Source organism: Ptychodera flava, chromosome 18, assembly GCF_041260155.1.
Source record: "Ptychodera flava strain L36383 chromosome 18, AS_Pfla_20210202, whole genome shotgun sequence".
NCBI lineage: Eukaryota > Metazoa > Hemichordata > Enteropneusta > Ptychoderidae > Ptychodera > Ptychodera flava.
Window position 1 is genome coordinate 185,521 of NC_091945.1, and position 19,320 is coordinate 204,840.

At 35.5% G+C, this 19,320-nt stretch overlaps 1 protein-coding gene across 3 annotated transcripts; it reads right to left on the reverse strand.

The window, feature by feature from the left end:
- Positions 1 to 3,294: 3,294 nt before the first annotated feature.
- Positions 3,295 to 19,213, reverse strand: LOC139117938 (protocadherin-15-like). Of its 3 annotated transcripts, none has more exons than XM_070681180.1 (18): positions 18,890 to 19,213; positions 17,083 to 17,139; positions 16,531 to 16,667; positions 15,619 to 15,774; positions 14,261 to 14,370; positions 12,639 to 12,763; positions 12,061 to 12,216; positions 11,491 to 11,642; positions 10,699 to 10,902; positions 8,710 to 8,798; positions 8,452 to 8,538; positions 7,702 to 7,773; positions 6,976 to 7,155; positions 5,592 to 5,685; positions 5,134 to 5,316; positions 4,885 to 4,989; positions 3,821 to 3,969; positions 3,295 to 3,408 (listed from the first exon to the last, which is right to left on the reverse strand). In XM_070681180.1, exons 1-15 carry the CDS (start codon positions 18,915 to 18,917, stop codon positions 5,269 to 5,271), a joined length of 1,695 nt encoding a protein of 564 aa, XP_070537281.1. In that variant the 5' UTR covers positions 18,918 to 19,213; the 3' UTR covers positions 3,295 to 3,408; positions 3,821 to 3,969; positions 4,885 to 4,989; positions 5,134 to 5,268. The 3 variants fall into 3 exon arrangements, with proteins under 3 accessions (XP_070537281.1, XP_070537280.1, XP_070537278.1); XM_070681179.1 differs by having other exon boundaries at positions 11,491 to 11,639; positions 16,531 to 16,670; XM_070681177.1 differs by having other exon boundaries at positions 16,531 to 16,670.
- Between the last annotated feature and the right edge of the window lie 107 nt (positions 19,214 to 19,320).

The window sequence follows — 19,320 nt, forward strand, 5'->3', positions numbered from 1 at the left end:
CGATCAGAGCGATGACGTTGGGATGGTGTTCGAGTGACGTAATCGCCTTCAACTCCTTCGCAAACACCGCTTCGTACGATTCTATGGAGTAAGAATAGAAAAATATCTCCGTTGAAAAAATCTTCCCGTTGTATGAAATATCAAGATATGCCAGTACAGTCACAAACAAAAAAATATACTTTCATTACCAGAATCGAGTTTGAGCGATTTGACTGCGACTTCGATGGTGTCCAACTGTCCTCCAAGGTTTTCCAACGTGGCTTTTTGAACGGTTCCAAATTTTCCTTCTCCGAGTTCACAGATTGGTTTAATGTCAGATCTCTTCAGTTCTTGAGGCGGTGGAAACTTAGGAGACTGTTGATTAAACATAAATCATTACATGAAAATTGCAATTAAAGTAAATGTGAGAAGGTATTCTCAAACTTACCGCAGGAACATTTTTAAAACTACTTTATTTTGTAATTGGGCAAGATGTAAATTTTGCACGGTTGTAAATTTCAAATTAGTCACACAGGTCAGTCAAGTTTACAGGATAAAAACAATGTTGTCTTTAAAGTAAACAACTCCGTTTTAAATCGCTGAAATTTCATTACTCGAGTTGACAAGTGACAAAATTGTATGCAAATCACAAGACCATAATTAATGTGAAAATCTTTCTTTTAGTGCTTAGATGGAATTAAGGAAGTTGAAATAATGGCAGATAAAGGACCATGGTTATTATTTTCTCAGAAATTTCCACGAAGACGGGTTTAATGGTATCTTGACATGGTAAAACCGCATTTTATTTCCTCTGTTCCTACAAATCGATAATCTTGCGTCAACATACTAGAAGAATAAAAGGCAAAACACATTTGCAAGAAATAACGACACCAAAATCTAGAAAATCAAGAGTGCTATTAACGACAGACTTACGGTGACATCAGCGAGAATATCTTCAATTTCAGCAACCAGTGTTATAAAATGCGGTCTGTTATTTTGATCCAAATCCCAACACTTCTTCATGACTAGATAGCTAGTAAATTAAGGTATTAAATGGTGTGATTGTTTTGTGTCACGTGAGGAATATTATGAATGGTTTGAAACACAGTAAAGGGTCGTGCACAGTATATGTTGAAAAGTCGCAGAAGCAAAAATATGAAGACCTGAGCAAATGTAACTCGACTGATCGGCTGCAGTGAAGTGTATCGGGTAAGTTGTCCATGTGAGGTAAGTGCGTCCTAAATTCATGCAAGATGCACGGAACTAAGTTGTACATCAGCACAGTAGAAAAAATAAAAGATTTTACATATTTACAGAAAACATACATCTAAACGTTCAGTACATCGCGAAGTAAATAATGGTCAGTCCAAAACCTGTTAATTTACCTAAAATTATGCTGCTGAACTACAATTTCTACCACGTGTAATGCGCTGCGCGGTGTGAAATTTCGTTCTGAAATTTCGTTTTGTTAAGAATACGTTCCCAATCTGCTCGTTGTCGTTCAATTTAATGCACGACGGGCTTCCTCAAAACGCTATAATTTCCACTTTTACTGGCAAAATTAAACTAAAAGGTGCTCAATACATCTTACCTGGTGCATTGTATACTTCGGTATTGCCCCCGCCCCCTCCCACCTGCACGGTGTACTCGGACATAAATGCCATTATTTTGTGAATAACCTTTCACTTTCAGTATTATTGTTTACGTATATCGCTAGTCAATAATAAGGTTTTATTTATATATTTATATACGGTAAAAATTGATAACAAGTAGAAGACAGTAATTAGGCGCCGCGTTACTCTGATTTTCACGCCACATGTGTCCTCTGTAGCAATCATTAGACGACGGTGATGATGATTGCTACAGGGGACACATGTAGCATGACACCATTGAGTAACGGCTAAGTCCTGTTTTCAAATTGTTAGCAATTTTTACAGACGTTTCATAGACGATAAACTCTCAAGTCTTTGTACCAGTGCAATTTGATTGATTTTTAACATGACAATAGAGACACGGATGATAAAGCGCAATTTTATGCACTTAGATCTTCTTTCGTGAATAAAAGTCAAACTTACACACGGTCAGAACATTCGTTTGGTTTTTTCAAACGACCACCTCCTTCAAGGAAAGATTTGATCCTTCTACTCAAGCCGGCAGAGTATGGTCTGTCTCCTTAAGAGATGAAAAACAAAGACAGTAACAGATTCAAAGATCAGTCCGCTTCATTATTAAACTTGTAAAGGAGTTTGAACGTAACTTTTAGGGATATTTTGAAAGGTACCCGAATATAGTATTTTTATCAATGTGCTATCACTTGACTTTGACATGGCTAAAGCAGCAACCTTCCCATGACGATAAATTTTGTAAGAACCATTGCCCCCGTCGTTGGATGCGGCCATATGAAGCGAACACCAATTCCTTAAAAGTTTATAATAGCTTAATTTCAGTTGATTCTGTGCAGTTTTTAGAGAATTACTCTGTGAACGAACTATGTGTAAGCTGGATAAGAATATGATACAGTCACAGAGCAACGAAAACCAAGTGAAACTTAAAAAGCTAGTGTTGTTGGTATTTCATAGAATTCGCAAACGTCAGAAATCACCATTTCACAACCAGTAGGTCAGGGAATATAACTCACCAAGTGACATTATCTCCCACATGACGACACAAAAGACCAAACATCTGTTTTGGTGTTGTACGTTGGTTCAGTATCGCCAAGACACTCAGGAGCAGTCCAGTATATCGGAATCTTATCCTGGCAAACAATTATATCAAAATGTGGCTATGATTTCCTGAAAACTGGGAAACCATATGAGTCTGCTTTGCGGAATGTATTTTTAAAGATCAAAATGCAAAATTTCCAACCTGTAAATCATAAGTCGAATTTCCCGAAAACAAATAAATAAATTTCGATAACGTTGGTCTTTCTCTCGCAAATTCCATCAGATTTTCATCGACTCAGTGCATAGATGGTTTTATCACACGTACAGGTTTTGTGCAGGAATATATGACCACTAAAGATAGCAGTATGGTAAACCAGACCTGCAGCAGTCCTTTGACAACATATATGCTACCTTCCTAAGACATGAAACCTGCTGTATTTATAAACATGATACGTGCATGTCGTTACTAACTGCTGTATCCCTAATGAAACTTTCTGTATACACCAAGCCGTCAGCAGAGCTTCCGTGCATGTAATGCCACTCAATGTGAGCAAGTCGAATACATTAAACTTTGATGTTTGCCGTATGCCTGCCACAGGAATATTATTTCTCATCCTGTTTTGTACAAAAGTGTGCCGCATTACGCAATTACCTCTGATAATTTCACATAGATCTCGCCTAAACGAGACAAACCAAAGTCAGCGATTTTACACGTGTCTTTATCTCCGACCAGGACATTTCGGGCCGCCAAGTCACGGTGGATGATCTGAAATCAATATATCGGAGTCATTATCTTGTACGATTGATAATATGACAGGAAACATAAAGAAAAATTGTCTTGTTTATGTATCACATGTAGATGAGGGTCCAGGCGTTTCTGTCAAGAGCTTCAGGATGTAGCAAATCGAAACTGCATTGCTGATGAGGATATAAACTATAGAGCTAGTTTTCATAAACCGACTTGAAAGGAAATGTTGCAGAATATAGAGAAGCAGTAATTCCTGGCAAAAAATTCAAACGGTTGCTCAACAGCCATATTAGGTGACACCTGCCAGTATGTATTAACAAATGTTCACAGCGACCTTCAGATGAATAAACCGCCTACGATCGTTACGTAACCAAAATAAATGCCTACAACCCGGAAATATATCTATTGCAGCGTTGGAAAAAATACTTACTGCCTTGGAGGAAAGAAATTCCATTCCCTTTGCGACATCGAGGGTGAATTTGACGAGCTTCTCTTGAGATATACCATCAACTTTCTTCCTTTTAAGATAGTTTAACAAATCTCCTTCCGGTGCGAACTCAAAAACAAACAGCGTCGGATCTGAAATACAATGATGGGTGTATATAATAGGCAACCAAAAGACTCACTGCTATGTTGTGAATTAAAATACACCACAATTGCACGTCCCAACCATGGAAATGAAAATGAAGATCTTAAGATAATTTAGTCCTATCTGTCTGTCTGATGATTGCAGGATTAATGAATCTTAAGTAACATACTTGAATTGTGTTATATATATATATATATATATATATATATATATATATATATATATATATATATATATATATATATATATATAAACAAATTACTTCAAGTACAAAGTAATGAAATCTATTACTTAAGTTTCATACATCCTGCAATCCTCAGATCTTCTATCTGAGGATTGCAGGATGCATGAAACTTACGTAATAGATTTCATTACTTTGTACTTGAAATAATATATATATATATATATATATATATATATATATATATATATATATATATATATATTGCTAGACGTAGAACTTGTCGTGATTACTCTACAGACTGTTTCATGCGCTTGGCAATCGTCAATCGACTCCTGACGATTGCCAAGCGCATGAAACAGTCTGTAGAGTAATCACGACAAGTTCTACGTCTAGCAATACATATGCCCTGCGGAAACGCATCGAGCACTATACATTGCCTGAACTGACACCAAGCCACTGATATATATATATATATATATATATATATATATATATATATATATATATATATATATATATATATATATATATATATATATATATATATATATTCTAAGAACTAAGTACATTCTTACATCGCAAAAAAGGTGTGGAAGCAAATGAAAACGATGTAAACATGGCACAGTGACATCAACATGTCTGCTAAATGAGATAAGATGACAGGGTACCCAGAATGTGTGTGTCAATGATAGTAACCCAAGTTGATGCCTGTTTACATTACCTCCAACAGTGACGAATCCGATGCAAGCTATAATATTTGGATGGTAATCGAGTGAAGATATCACTTTCAATTCTTTTTCGAATTCAGTTTTCGCTTTTTCCGTTTCTGTCAGGATAAAAAATGAATATAAATAAGATTGCTGAAACAAAACCAAAGCATTTGGTGTAAAATATCCCACAATAAAATTGAAATGAAAAAAAACGAAAATTTCACTTCAATAAAACCATTCAGAAAATCCTCAAAATCTACCAACACCACGGTTTAGGGATTTCACTGCGACATCAATGGCGCCTCTCTGTCCGGCAAGATTTGCCAGTTTTGCCTTTTCCACGGTACCAAAATTACCCTCTCCGAGTTTGTGCAGCACTGTGATGTCTGATCTCTTCAGTTCATGAGCTGGATCAAAGTTGCGTGGTGCTCCTGGGTAGCAGGCTATAAAATGCGAAGAGAGCATACATTCTCATAAACAAAGCTCGTTCTGAAGTTTATGATTTTCATCAATTCTTCTTGAAATTGCCCTTTGATAGTTTTACGATGTTGTCGTTTTGTTTGAGATAAATCTGACGAACAACCTTAGAACTTGACGTGAGTTAACGATATTGACTTGTTCGTCTAAAGGTAAATGGGAGAAAAAAGCAATATGGCTTCCACTATTGAGGATTCAGGTAAATGCGAATATATCGTGATATGTATTTATTAGTACCAACCTGAGTGAGTACTTCAATTTCATATCCATTTTCTCTCTGTGTTGGATCGTACGAACGACTCAAGTATTTCAAAAACGGTGGATTAATCATTTGTCTGGAAAATAACAAAGTAACAAGAATGATGGTCCTTTCCTCGACTGGGAAACTGGGAACAAACCGTACAGTACGGATTCCTCTCCTTGACTGGGGATAAACTGGGAACAAACCGTACACTACGTATTCCTCTCAGAGTAACCCAAATCAAGATACAATAAATCAAAATGTAATGGGCGAGACAAGTAGTAAGTAAGAGACCCGTCCTTGTTTATGGCCCTTGGTCGGAGGAATTCATCTGAAACACCGAAATTTGAGTAAATTCCTGTCCCAAGGAGAAACCTGGTGGCCTTCAACAAGATTTTGGGTGACCCCCTGTTATATATCTATGTCTGTATATATGTGCAAGGGTGTCTGATCCATCAATGTATCAATCAATCAATCTATCAATCTATCCATATGCAAGTTAGTCCAAATCATTAAGTTTCTTACCAGTGAACAAGGATAATGAGGAAATTGTATGAGCAAAGGTATACAACTTTTACCGAGTCGAAAATCTCTACAGGATTGTTGTTTACCATTTTTTTGAAGCATCAACGTTTAGCATATTAATCTTGTCACTATTATGATCCATTCGTCCATTTGATGAATTTTCCCAAGCGGACAAAAATGTCATCAATAACATACCAAATTACAACTTTACAAGTTACTTTGTCATGCTATAAGAATAAAACTTCAAAGCTAACCACTGATTATATCCTCTTCAACATCTTGCCCCACTGTTATGTCTAATTTGATTAGGCCATAGATGTACAGATTAAGCTGAAGCTCAGTTATGGTGCAAGAACATCTATAAAACGTGCTGCAAACTTGAACTGCTGGTTCAGAGACAGAGACACTAATATATATATATATATATATATATATATATATATATATATTATATATATATATATATATATATATATATATATATATATATATATATCTATCTATACATATATACCGAAGTATACAGATGTCCTCGTGGGAAATTACAGTGCTCGATGCTAAAGCAGAGTGTTATAAATAACAACACAAAATTACTTCAAGTACAAAGTAATGATATCTGTTACTTAAGTTTCACGCATCTTGTAATCAGACACTTCTTCTGTCTGATGATTGCAGGATACATGAAACTTAATCCACAGATATCATTACTTTTTACTTAAAGTAATTTTGTGTTATATATATATATATATATATATATATATATATATATATATATATATATATATATATATATATATATATATATATATATATATATATATCCAAACCGTGAGTAATGACGGCTCCAAACTTTACAAACCTTTCTCTTAAAACGATGTAGATTATCGCCAATACAAGCAAAACTAAGACCGTCACAAGGGCGGCGATGAGACCGGCGGTTGATGCACAGTCGACGGGTGCAGAGACTGGCCATCGTCCGGTATGGCCCAAGACAGTGGACGTTATGCGCCATTTTGATTCGAATTCGGCTGACAAGGGACTGAAAATAGAACATACTTTAGGCTAACCCTTTGAATGCTGTAATTTTTTCAATCACAACTTTAGTACAATATTTTACCAATTTTTTTGAACTTTTCTGTAATAAATTTGATAATTGTGGACCCAATAACCATTATATTTGATTGGCTACAGTCTTTTATCAAAATTCGGGCAAAAACCTGAAAAAATTGACTGAGGTACATTTTTCAAAGGAAACAATTGACCTTGGCGCTCAAAGGGTTCATGACGTCAATCAGTGACAATAATTGTTGAATGTGAAATATCGCCCTCTGTCGACAGAAGAAAAGAAGAAAACTATCTGCTACAGGGAAGGATATTGCATAGGCAATTTTCATTTGATACATCCATGTGAAATACTGAAGGAGTCTACTTGTAACGCATACCTTAAATGTTTTGTTCGGTAAAAGACCATTTCAGACAACATGACAAAAGAAAGCTAATATTCCCGTTAAATTCTGATCGATGAACACTATAGAATGGAGTAAGCTTTCCTGGCTTTATATGTCAACTTGGTAAATCAACTCACTTCTCGATAATATGTTCTCCCTCCACAACCGTATGCGTTTGAGGATAGGTGCACGTAAACCAAACGTCAGTTCTGGTAAAAAGATAATTCATGTTATGAAAAATAAATTAACATTTCCATAAATAAGAAGTCGCCACATTTCCTTGTTTTATGATACAAGGATTTAGATGGATTGAAAGTATACATGGCAATGTTTAACGATGGCATGTGTTCTTCGCAACATAACTTCTCTGTATTATGTAAACTGAAACAAATTAACAATGTGTACTTCGACAGACAGACAGACAGACAGACGAGCACATATATACACACATTCACATATACATATTTATTTCAACCACACACACACACATACACACACAGGTAAATTACGTACTGAGCGTACATATGTATGTATGTGAACATGTGATTAAAAGGGACAAAGTCGGCCATTTTTCATGAATTTTGTTTGATAAGAGATACTACTTATTTTGTTTGACATGTTGAAAGATACTAAATACATGGGTGACCATGCATATATTCGACCCCGGTTTTAGACAAATTAAATGAAACCATCGCGAAAATGAATTAATGGTCATGGCCATTAATCCATTTTCGCGATGGTTTCATTGATCGTGTCCCTTTAACACGGCAAACGCAGTTTACATTTCTGGCCATTTCTTTAGTTTTGCTAATCGATATATATCTTTTGGTATTTATGAAAGGAAGACACTCATTGCTTGACTATTCATCAATAATGTTGATACTTACAGGTCAACGTCGATGACTTGGTTTTCTGATACAGACGGGCCGATGATTAAAATGGCGACGTCGAGTCGTAGATGGTCTTGCAAATCACTATTAATCAAGAATAAATCTGGCGTTTTACAATAAAACTTTCAAATACACTCTCAAAGCTCTTAAACTTACAAGTGTAAACTTTTAATTCAAGTTTGTCTTTATTTATGATATTTTCCTGAAAACCATTTTTGAACTAACTCAAGACAACGACGCAATAAACCAACATACCTGATTATTTCCTGTGAGTTCAGCTTGATGTACATCTCAGATGAAGATGACGTCATAATTATGGCGTTTTTGATACGTGTCGTCATTATCTTTTGAAAGAACACACAATAATAAAGTACGTGACCGAGATCAAGATCAAAAAGAAGTACAAGATATTATCATACATGTATGTAGCATGTAGCGTAGTGAGGAATAGGGGAAAGATTCTGGAACGTCATCGCCAACAATTTACGTTCAGTATCCTATTACAATCTTTTACCGCCTGAAAAGACGCTGAAAGACTTGTTTTCCCCATTTTAAAAACAACTATGCCTCAATCTGGCAAAAATACCGTTTCCCTGTCTGTTGGAAAAAATCTCAGGCAAGAGCATTGAAACTTACATTTGCACTAAGCTTATGGTTACGTACGCATCTGTTTAATAAGTGACACCTGTCGTTTACACACATTACATTGCATATGCTTAGTTCTTACTTCTAGATCTATAGTAAATTACTGTACATGTACATTTGAAAACTTCCAGTAAATCAATTCTAGGCCTAGGTATACAATGCATTCTGTACCAAAGTTTTGTTGTTGATATCAGGGATGTGAATCGCAATAAGACTGGAAACTGGGGAGCTTCTCTTCTCTTTTCTAATGATGAGTCAGAGTGCTAATAATTCGGTAGCAACGATAGAATACGTTATAAAATTAAGTATTGACAAATTGATATTTTTAACTCACGTGTCGTAGCAACATGTCTGTCTGTCTGTCTGTATGTATGTATGTCTGTTTACACGGTAACTCAAGAACGCCTCTCAACGGATTCAAGTAAAATTTGGTATACAGGTACCATATGCTAATGGCAAGATTGATTAGATTTTGGTTGGCGATGCTTGCATATTAATGAAGTTATGAAATATCATTTTTTTCATAAAATGGTTTCCTATTGAAACATTAATGACAATGTCGACATATATCAAAAAATACTGAACAAAATTTTATGAAACTTTTCACTGATGACAATCTTAGAACATTATGATGATACTGTGAGTGTCATGTCAATTATCTGCTCATTTGCATATTTATTGAACTTTTGTAATTAATGATATAATTCTGTAGTTAGTAAAAATTTGGTTAAACGTGCTATAAATATTAATCCAATAGATATCTAATTGTACTGAGAAGCATCGAGCAGTGTCAAGTTAACAAACAGCTCATTTGAATATTTAATGAAGTTTTCTAATTAGTCATATAACTCTGACATCACTGCACTAAATCTGATGAAATTTGCTGCAGACACCGATCCGACAGATATCTGACTGTGTTGTGAAGCATTTAGTAGTGTGAAGTTAATCCAGGTTTCATTCGCATATTTAATGAACTTTGTAATTATAGTGATATAACTCTGAAATATGTGCACAAAATTTGGTTAAACCTGCTACAGATATTGATCTTATAAATATCTAATTGTCACGTGAAACACTGAGCAGTTTCAAGCTATTTAAGGGCTAGCTCATTTGCATATTTAATAAACTTTGTAATTAGTTATGTAACTTCGAAATTACAGCATTAAATTTAATGAAACGTACTAAACTGCTTGAACTGAGAGATATCTAATTGTCCCATGAAACATTGAGAAGTGTCAAGTTAATAAACAGCTCATTTGCATATTAAATGAGGTTTTGTAACTAGTGATTTAACTCCGAAAGTACTGTGCGAAGGTTGATGAAACCTGCTACAGATATTGATCTGTCAGATATCTGATTGTTCTGTGAACTGTACTATGCAAGGAACCTTGTAAGCCACGTGAGAACATCCAGTTCACATCAGAAAATGGTAGTTGTATACACTGAAACGCGCTCTACTTTTTACATGATGAGAAATTGTTTTCTTTATACTTTAAAGGTAATATGTTTGCCCGTGTACGTTTTAACCATTTGACAGTTCAGTGTTGTCGCCACACTGAAAAATCTTTTGAATGTGAAGTAAGGAGTTTACTTTTTTACCTTAACCCTGGCATTAGCCGAGGAAAGTCCATATCCGAAGTTGTCAGTAGCTTTCACAAAGAATTCATAGGTTGAACTTTCATCGGCATTTAATTGTTCAGTTAAGTAGATCATTCCAGACCATTGCTGGACTGCAAACTGACTCAGGTTATCTTCTACCTCGTACAGCAATGCACTGTTGTTTCCGATATCATCATCATCAGCCTAGAAGAAATTCAGATATTGAAAATAAATTCTACATAAATCGTATACGGAAATGTATTTCTATTGACTCAGTAAAATTGCTTGATAATCGAAGAGGTCGGTGGATTAGAGAAAGTAAATGAAAAGTGAAATAACAAAAGTAAAAGAATCATCTCACTGACAGTGACGAATCCCACCTATTGTGAATGGAATGTTGTATCCAGCCATGTTTTACTGAGGATTATATTGAGGGCGCTACAGTAGATAGCATGTGCATCTGTAAGCGATTTTAGGATCAGAGTACCCTGTTCTTGTCCCTGTTCAACTTGTATGTGAGATGATTGCTTTTTCGATCACATGTCTTTTTATAGATCCAAGTTTTTTGAAATAGTTTGTTGACTTCACAATATTTCCGAATTTTTTTATGCGTTTACTCGACACAAGTTCCAACCCACGGGTTTGTTGATGTCGCTGCACTAGTGAAACATTTTCGCGTCTATTAAAATTAGAATGAATTATAATTTCATGCCCCTGGTTCACGATTTCTACACAAAAACGATAATATAACTCTAATTACAATTAAACGTAATTGTCAATAGTATCCCTTACCGTGACTTTAATGATTTTGGTTCCTGGTGGAATGTCATGGTAAATGCCAATAGCGTAGATGTCTTTACGGAATCTTGGTGAATTGTCATTGATGTCTTCTACCCTTATCAATACACATAGTTCACTCAGCAGAAGATCTTGACAATGATCTGCTGCTTAAAGCGAAAAAAATCAAACGTATTAAGTCTCAACGAAGATTCAACAATATCACTAATATATGAATACACTTGTAAGTTTTTAATGATAATCGGCGAATGAAATCTTTGAGTTTACTTTTTCCATCCTTTCTAGAATGACACAATATTTTGTGTTTGTATGAAATGATAAGAGGATGATATTCTTAATACAACTTCCATAATATTTTAATCCTACTATCCCAGAATTTCAAATTACATTATGAGTAATTTTGACGTGTTTAGAGTTCCGGAGCAAAAAAATGCCATAAACTATTATAACGGTTTTGTATTCTTCCCTTTCTCAATTTAATGTTAATTTCACATTTTCACATTCAGCTAATGGATCCATGATGTTGACAAAAATAGCACAACTACATAAATTGAATTCAGTTACCAAGGGATGCAGCACTTGACTCTTTATTCGCTGAAATATCATTGGAACCATTCTTTATAAAGGTACTAATCAGTAAATTATACTCAGCGATGTCTTCTCTGTCGAGTTCCACTTTGTTACAAATCTCTCCGGTGTCTTCATCTATTGTGAAGTGATCTGATAAATACCATATCATGTAAAGAAATTAGATGTTTGCAATAAACGTTATTTGACCTGTACTTATTGCAATGATGTATATAGATACATTGTGCACCGAGTATCAACCGCTATCTGTAGGCAGGCGTTCATGATAATTAGCTTTGCTGTTGTCTGGAGGTACGATTATTCGTGATTATGTTGTTGGTGATTTCATGTTAACAGTTCTATCAAAGCTCGGACTAGTAAAAGACGAGTCGAGGCAGTCGTCTGAGGTCAAAGGTGATCTTCATTGCTTGGTTACCGTGAAAAACACCAATCATGATGCCAAAGTACAAAATACCTCCTGCTAAAATATTTGTATCGGAAAGATGATGTGCGATTAACAAAGATAAACTTTGATCAGAAATCGATCTGTTACATAAATGTTCCATTATATTCACCATTGTCGTCACCGGCTGTTATACTGTATTTCATCGATCCGTTGATTGGTCCATTGTAAAACGCCTCTGGTATCTTTTCACACCAAGACATTGGTTCATCCCCTTCAACAGGACTTGTACTCATGCTGCGAAATTTTTATTGAATATTAAAGTGAACATCATAATAAAGCTCTACGATTTGGTAAGACAAAAACAAGCGATAAGTGCAATACAGAAGAGCAGGTGAGTGCCTTCATGAAGAATGTACAAATATTATGATGGCAACAGCCATGTTGGCGTCCGCGGCGGTGGATAGTCTGTACACATTCAAATGTAAACTGAAAGAATATGTTAAAAGAAATGTTCCCCTTTAGTATACTTTTGCTTTCTTGTATTGACAGATGTATTTTTTTCCTTTTTTCGAAAATTGTATGAGCCCCGATGAAAATTACTATTTCAGTAACTCGGCCGCTCAGTAAAAGTGTAAATAAATAAAGTGTAAATAAATAAATAAAAAATAAATAAATAAATAGTATTCAGCCTGTAGTAAAGTCAGAGGCTAGGTTACTCAAGTAAGTTAATGCATGGGTGTTTGTACCCATCAAGCCCAAAAGTAAGAAAATGATCAATTATCTTTAAAAAACACCAGATTTGATTGATATTTGGCCTAATTATTGGAATTATTAAATTCTTTAAAAAAATGTCTGCCTAAATCTTGACGAGTTGAGTCACGTGACCAAATCTGATATTTTCCCGCCAAAATTTACGTCTTTATTAATTTTAATATTCCAACCGTAACCCGTTAAATTTTCTTGATTTTCTTTGCACTTTTGGAAACAACATCTATCATATTCTTTCAAAAATACATGGCACTCATGAAACTCTATCTATACTTCTTTTGATATTGAAAATATTCATGTAAAACGTCAAAAATATTGTATTTGTTGTTTTTTGTAAAGAATTAATATTCAAAATTCAATAATTTTGCATCTGCCACTAGTTGTAATACAAGTTCCCATCCATTTTACATTAATTGGTCATAATATTTTAAATATTTTGATGTTTAGCGGTTGGAATATTCAGTTATTTGCAATATACAATTTTGGCGGGAAAATAACAGATTATGGTCACGTGACCCGACTTAGGTAATATATTATGATAAATTTCAACTTAATCAAATGCGAAACATATTTGTGGCAATTTTCACAATTTTCTGACCAGGTCTGATTAAAAAGTATGTTCAAACTGATTTTACATGTATGTAAGCCTATGCCCATGCATTAACATACCTGAGTATTGCAGATTAAAGAGAAGGCACCGTTACAGAAGTGGTAGTCACAATGCATTGCAGTCTGCTGATGTGCAGCTTGCTCGCAAGGTTATATTTGATTGGTTGATAGTTACAATTCACAGCAACTTAGGGAGTCTATTTGTATTATTTCGTTATAACGAAAAGATTCAGCCACCCAATCGGATAACATCTTTCCCCGATTGCAGTTAGTGCCGCAATTATGGACCACTATGCTTTGTTTATGGCAGGCATGACGTCATCAATTTGTGGCGATATCACTTCCGTAATGGTACCAAGAAGAATGCAAACAAGCAAACAAACAAACAATCGAACAAACAAGTCTAAGTCTTACTTGTACATCTGTCCAGGTATATCAAAGATAGGTTGAACCCAAACGAATACTTTCACGGGAGCTTCACTGTACTTGCTCCAACATCCATCATCGGTTGCCCTGACGAAAAACTGAAAATAGTACACACAAATTAACCAATTCAAATTCAGAAAAGTTTCGAACTGTCTTTCGATACCTTCGATTTGAGTAACATTCTACAACAAAAATGTCCCTGCCATTTCCTACTCTACCATAACTACAGCACATCTATTTATTTATGTGCTTAGACTCTTAATAGCCAACCAGCAAAATATCTTCATCAGTGTAACCTAATATTACAGTCTTAGGGCATTCTGTCATGTTTATACATAGATTTATCAAATATAAATATCAAATGCAAATATCCCATTTCAAAATCTGCTTAATAAATTTGTAATGAGATATTTCACCACTCAGCATTTCAGTTATCAGTTCTATGTATACCTGTGGTATACATATGAGAATTTAGTGTCCATGACAATGGAGTGAAAGATATGAATATGATTGTTCATTTTTTGTCTTTGGTCCTTTGGATAGTTAAAAAGCATCAGTGCATGTAACATTTAAATGCCAATGTACGCTCAGCAATTGATCTGTATGATTTTAACTTTGGATATAATGGGAGAAAAAGGTGATAAACGTTATACGAAGAAACCACATTTGAATGAGGTTCACTATCGTCTGTGAAAAACTTCTGTGTATAGAATACAAATTTGAGAAATTTTGAGAAGCCGGAAAGTCGATTGCGAACACTCATGCTCCCTTGCTATCAAAGTACAATATTCATACGATTATTGATAACGTATAGTTTGAATGTAAATATGCAGTCATTAGCGCACATAGCATGAATTTTAAAACGATGATTAGGACTCATCGTACAGTGTGGTGAGTTGATGATATCGCTGTCAAAAGTCCATGCCAGCCGAATTCAAAAACACCTTTATGACAACTCCAAGTTTGACGAGGAGCATGCCCCTAGTAAAACCACGGTCGGTATTAATTCAACTCTTTTCACATTTTGATTTTATTTTGCTCTGGACGATGGAGATATCTCGAAAAATCAGCTGCTGAAATGGGCAGAGCTTTTTTTCATACAGCGCGTAAAAATATCTAAAACATCGGTTGCGATACGCGGTGACTGCATAAAAGTAAATTGTACGATTTGATCCCCTATATTGAGTGCTTATCAATAGATTGTCATGTCCTTAGAAGATCCCTTAAAACCATAGAACGTGCAATGTCAGCCATTGTCTGGAAATTATCATAATTATCATATTCTCTAAGATATTCGTTACCAATGTTTCATCTATCAAACAGATGTGGAGGGACTGCAGACTCACCTCGTAGACATCAGTTTGCCATTGTCCGTGTTCTGCATCGTCAAATCGTCTGGCAACCAATACATCTCCCTTGTACGGATCAATTGTAAAATGGGCGAGAGCCAATGTATCGTCGTCAGCGTGAAGGCTGTAACTTATGCTTGCATTGCAGGTTCCCTTTAAAGGATAACAGTATTTTAGAGCAAATAGGGGTTGTTACCATGGCGATTGCATCGATCGTTGCAGACTCAGAATTAAAAGAAAACCAAAATTAGCCCTTCTGTTTTTGTCCTATCGTATCGACTGAGAAATGCTCTATTCTCCTTTATAACATTACCGTGCCCTGTCCGTCGCATTTTAATTGCTCGAGCTGATGTGACCGACCACAAATACGCAATAATGGTTTGTTTATGTGCCCGTGAATATGGACAATATCGTAAACATCGTACCTTTTCAGCTAAAACGTACATTGTAAATTGTACAAAGATCATCATCACCCACAAAATAAAATGGAACACTTATGGGCCAAGTATATAAACTTAAAAAAAATCTCCGGATTTACAAAGTTTTTACAGCGCCCGCACTACTCACTGACAAGTTCTGGGGCCCCGTTGTCGTTCGCGTGGGAAATTTTTTGACAGTTTTTTGGGTTCTTTGATAATATAATGGAAATTACAGACTCCGCGCTCACCATTAACGTTAAATTAATAAATTAACGTTAAATTAATAGGCTCGGCAAGCCTCGCCCGTTAATTTTTGGCTTTCCTCTCGCCCTTGCCCATAAATAAACGTTTATGGTCAGCGCGTCGTCCGTTATTTCTATATTTAATAGCCTTGCGTAAGATACCACTAATACTGTGAGCATTTCATCGTAAATTTAAAAAAAAGCAAATAAAAAAATAATACTAATAATAATAACAACAACAATCTCACCAACTCGCCGTCGTTCTGAGCCACTACTGTCAGCACGTGATCACCGACACGAGCATTGATTGGTACATGGCCTTCATAAGGCAGTCCATCAAAATTAGGGGGTTTTCGGTCAGCATCAGCTGCAGGCACATTGTTGTCTACTGAAATATTTCAGTCGTATGTAAATGAGAAAACTGACATACAACATCTTCATCGAGTTAACCAGTTCTGCGATTAGGAATTACTCTACAATGTTTCCATTGATATAAAATCACATATCATAATGATTATAAAGATAGATATTTAAATTAACATATTGCATTAAATTGCAATTTACGCAAAGTCTTAATAATTATCTCTTAGTGTGTTTACTGAAGGAGATAGACACTGAATTGAAGAGATGAGCGCATGCTCAGTATAGATTACTTGCAATCCTAAGTATTTGAATATTCCATCGTTGTAGACTTGACAATCAACTTTTGACAAGCCAAGCAGACTACAAAGCACAGCGGTACACCAAACACGGCAAAAAATAATTATTGTTTGAAATTTCAAAGCAAAAGATACGATTACCTTGAAGATTCATGACAGGTATAGTCCATGAAAGCACCAATACTACTGTGTTCAACACTGTAAATTAAATGGGTCATGAATTTTCATTTGCTGTAGTTCACATATTTTGATACGAGCACAAGAAGAGTTTGCCAGCCATGTATTAAGTGAACTTTCTTTAATATTCCAATCCCACGGACATTTGCTTGATGGAAGACTGTCTAATGACACATCTTAACTCATATGATTTGAAAAATCTAAGGTATAAAGATAGCGACACATTTTGTATTGATGCGGAGATAGAAACATGTCAATGAAGGGTTGATCGATATATTCAGTAAACACTTTAGTAAGACTGTCACAGCGACTTTATTCTGACAGAATTTCAACAATTAACACGACTGACTTTGAATTATTCATGGATAGTGAGTATCAAGATTGACAACGATGAGAGGGATTTATTCAGCTGACAGTCACTAAGGTGTTCTTTCAGTTTAATATCAGTGATGGCATCTAGGTATATTCTGCATAGTAACTGCCATACACGGCAGTTTGATAACCTCTGCCAGGGTCGAAGGTTGCCGAGCGCTCGTAAACTGCTGAACTTTTCAGTCTGCCTGACCTTACATTGAGATATCATGACTGAATTTCCTTTGTAACAGGCAACCTCATTGACTGAATTCTGTACCAACTAGCAATTTTCTCTCACTTTCAAGCAAGGACATCATTGCTTTCGGAATAAACTGTTGAATTTTAAATACTGCATACCACCGAATATCAGCCTTTGGATAGAAGGTCATGTGAAGGTCATTAAAACTGTCTGTTGAAGTAATTCCAATTTGCTTCAATTATTCAACAAAATTCGATAAATTTGCAAAGTTTTAAAAGAAAATTCTCTCACTCTTGATAAATTCCACATCAACAACAAATGTTGATTAATCGACAAAATTTGACAAATTTGCAAACTTTTAAAGAACAATCTCTTACTATTGACAACTTCTACTTTAACACAAATGTAGACTCTGCCCTGTCTATACCATCAACTATGGCAAATCTATGAACTGTTTGTTGACAGCAAATACAATGCATACTGGTGTCGTCGGGAAAGACGAGTAGTCTGCGACCAAAGTAAATACGAGTCTGGTCGGTATAGGTACGGTAAAGGGTTAAACATGGACAACAATGTTGAATGTTATTGTACGGAATTCTGTTTCTTGTATTTACCGAATAGAAGATACTTGATCTATTATTAATGTCCTCATTGTCCTTATGGTCACCAAGCACGACCATGTCAGGTGGTTGTTTTGCCTTTTCGTCACGGTAGTTCAGTGTAATCAATTTGATTTTCGGACAGCCATCAAAGGTCGTATGAGCTTTATTATATTATATTGTCATTCCCAAAGTTATTAATAGTGACTCTGAATGCACAAACATAGTTATTTATGTAGTTGTACATGGGGGATGCGTTGACTAGATTATATATTCAGCTCTATGTGGTAGTGTACGACGACTACATTAATCAGGAACAAGGAAAAGAGGAGGAAATGATTTTGGATCAAATTCTTAAGTTCCGTGGATCATATCTACAGTTATTTTGATATCAGTGCTTCAGTAAAGCATTAATATTACAGGTCAGCAAAATGAAACGTATGCACATGCGGAAATCCATACTAAGAAAATACACCTGTCCAGTTATCTTAAAAACAAACTAAAGTGAAAGAGACGCCATAGACAGACTTCAAGATCTACAGAAATTGTTTCCTACGTCAGTGTTACAGCATCTCAAGTCAGCCACCAGTAAAAAACGTTACTGTTATCATAAACTTACCGAAATTGCATTTTATCGGCGAAATCATCCTATCGCTAGAAGAAATGTCGCCTTTCCAAAATTTCCGGAAGTACTCCAAGACGCGTTCTGAGGTTTGCGCAACTTGCTCAAACCATGTGACAAAATAGTTATGCAAACACGTCAAATATATGTAAGCAACGTATTGACATTTTCACTTCTCAGTGAGGCAATGTGTGGACACCAGCACACAGGTTATAACAGATGCATGTATCAGGCAATGTGTGGACACCAACACACAGGTTATAACAGATGCATGTATCAGGCAATGTGTGGACACCAGCACACAGGTTATAACAGATGCATGTATCAACGCAGCTGCAAAGGTTATGACATATTGATTAGATGCCAATATTTCACTCATACATGTCAAATGACGTCATCAGTGTACTAAGCTGCTCTGATAAAGTACC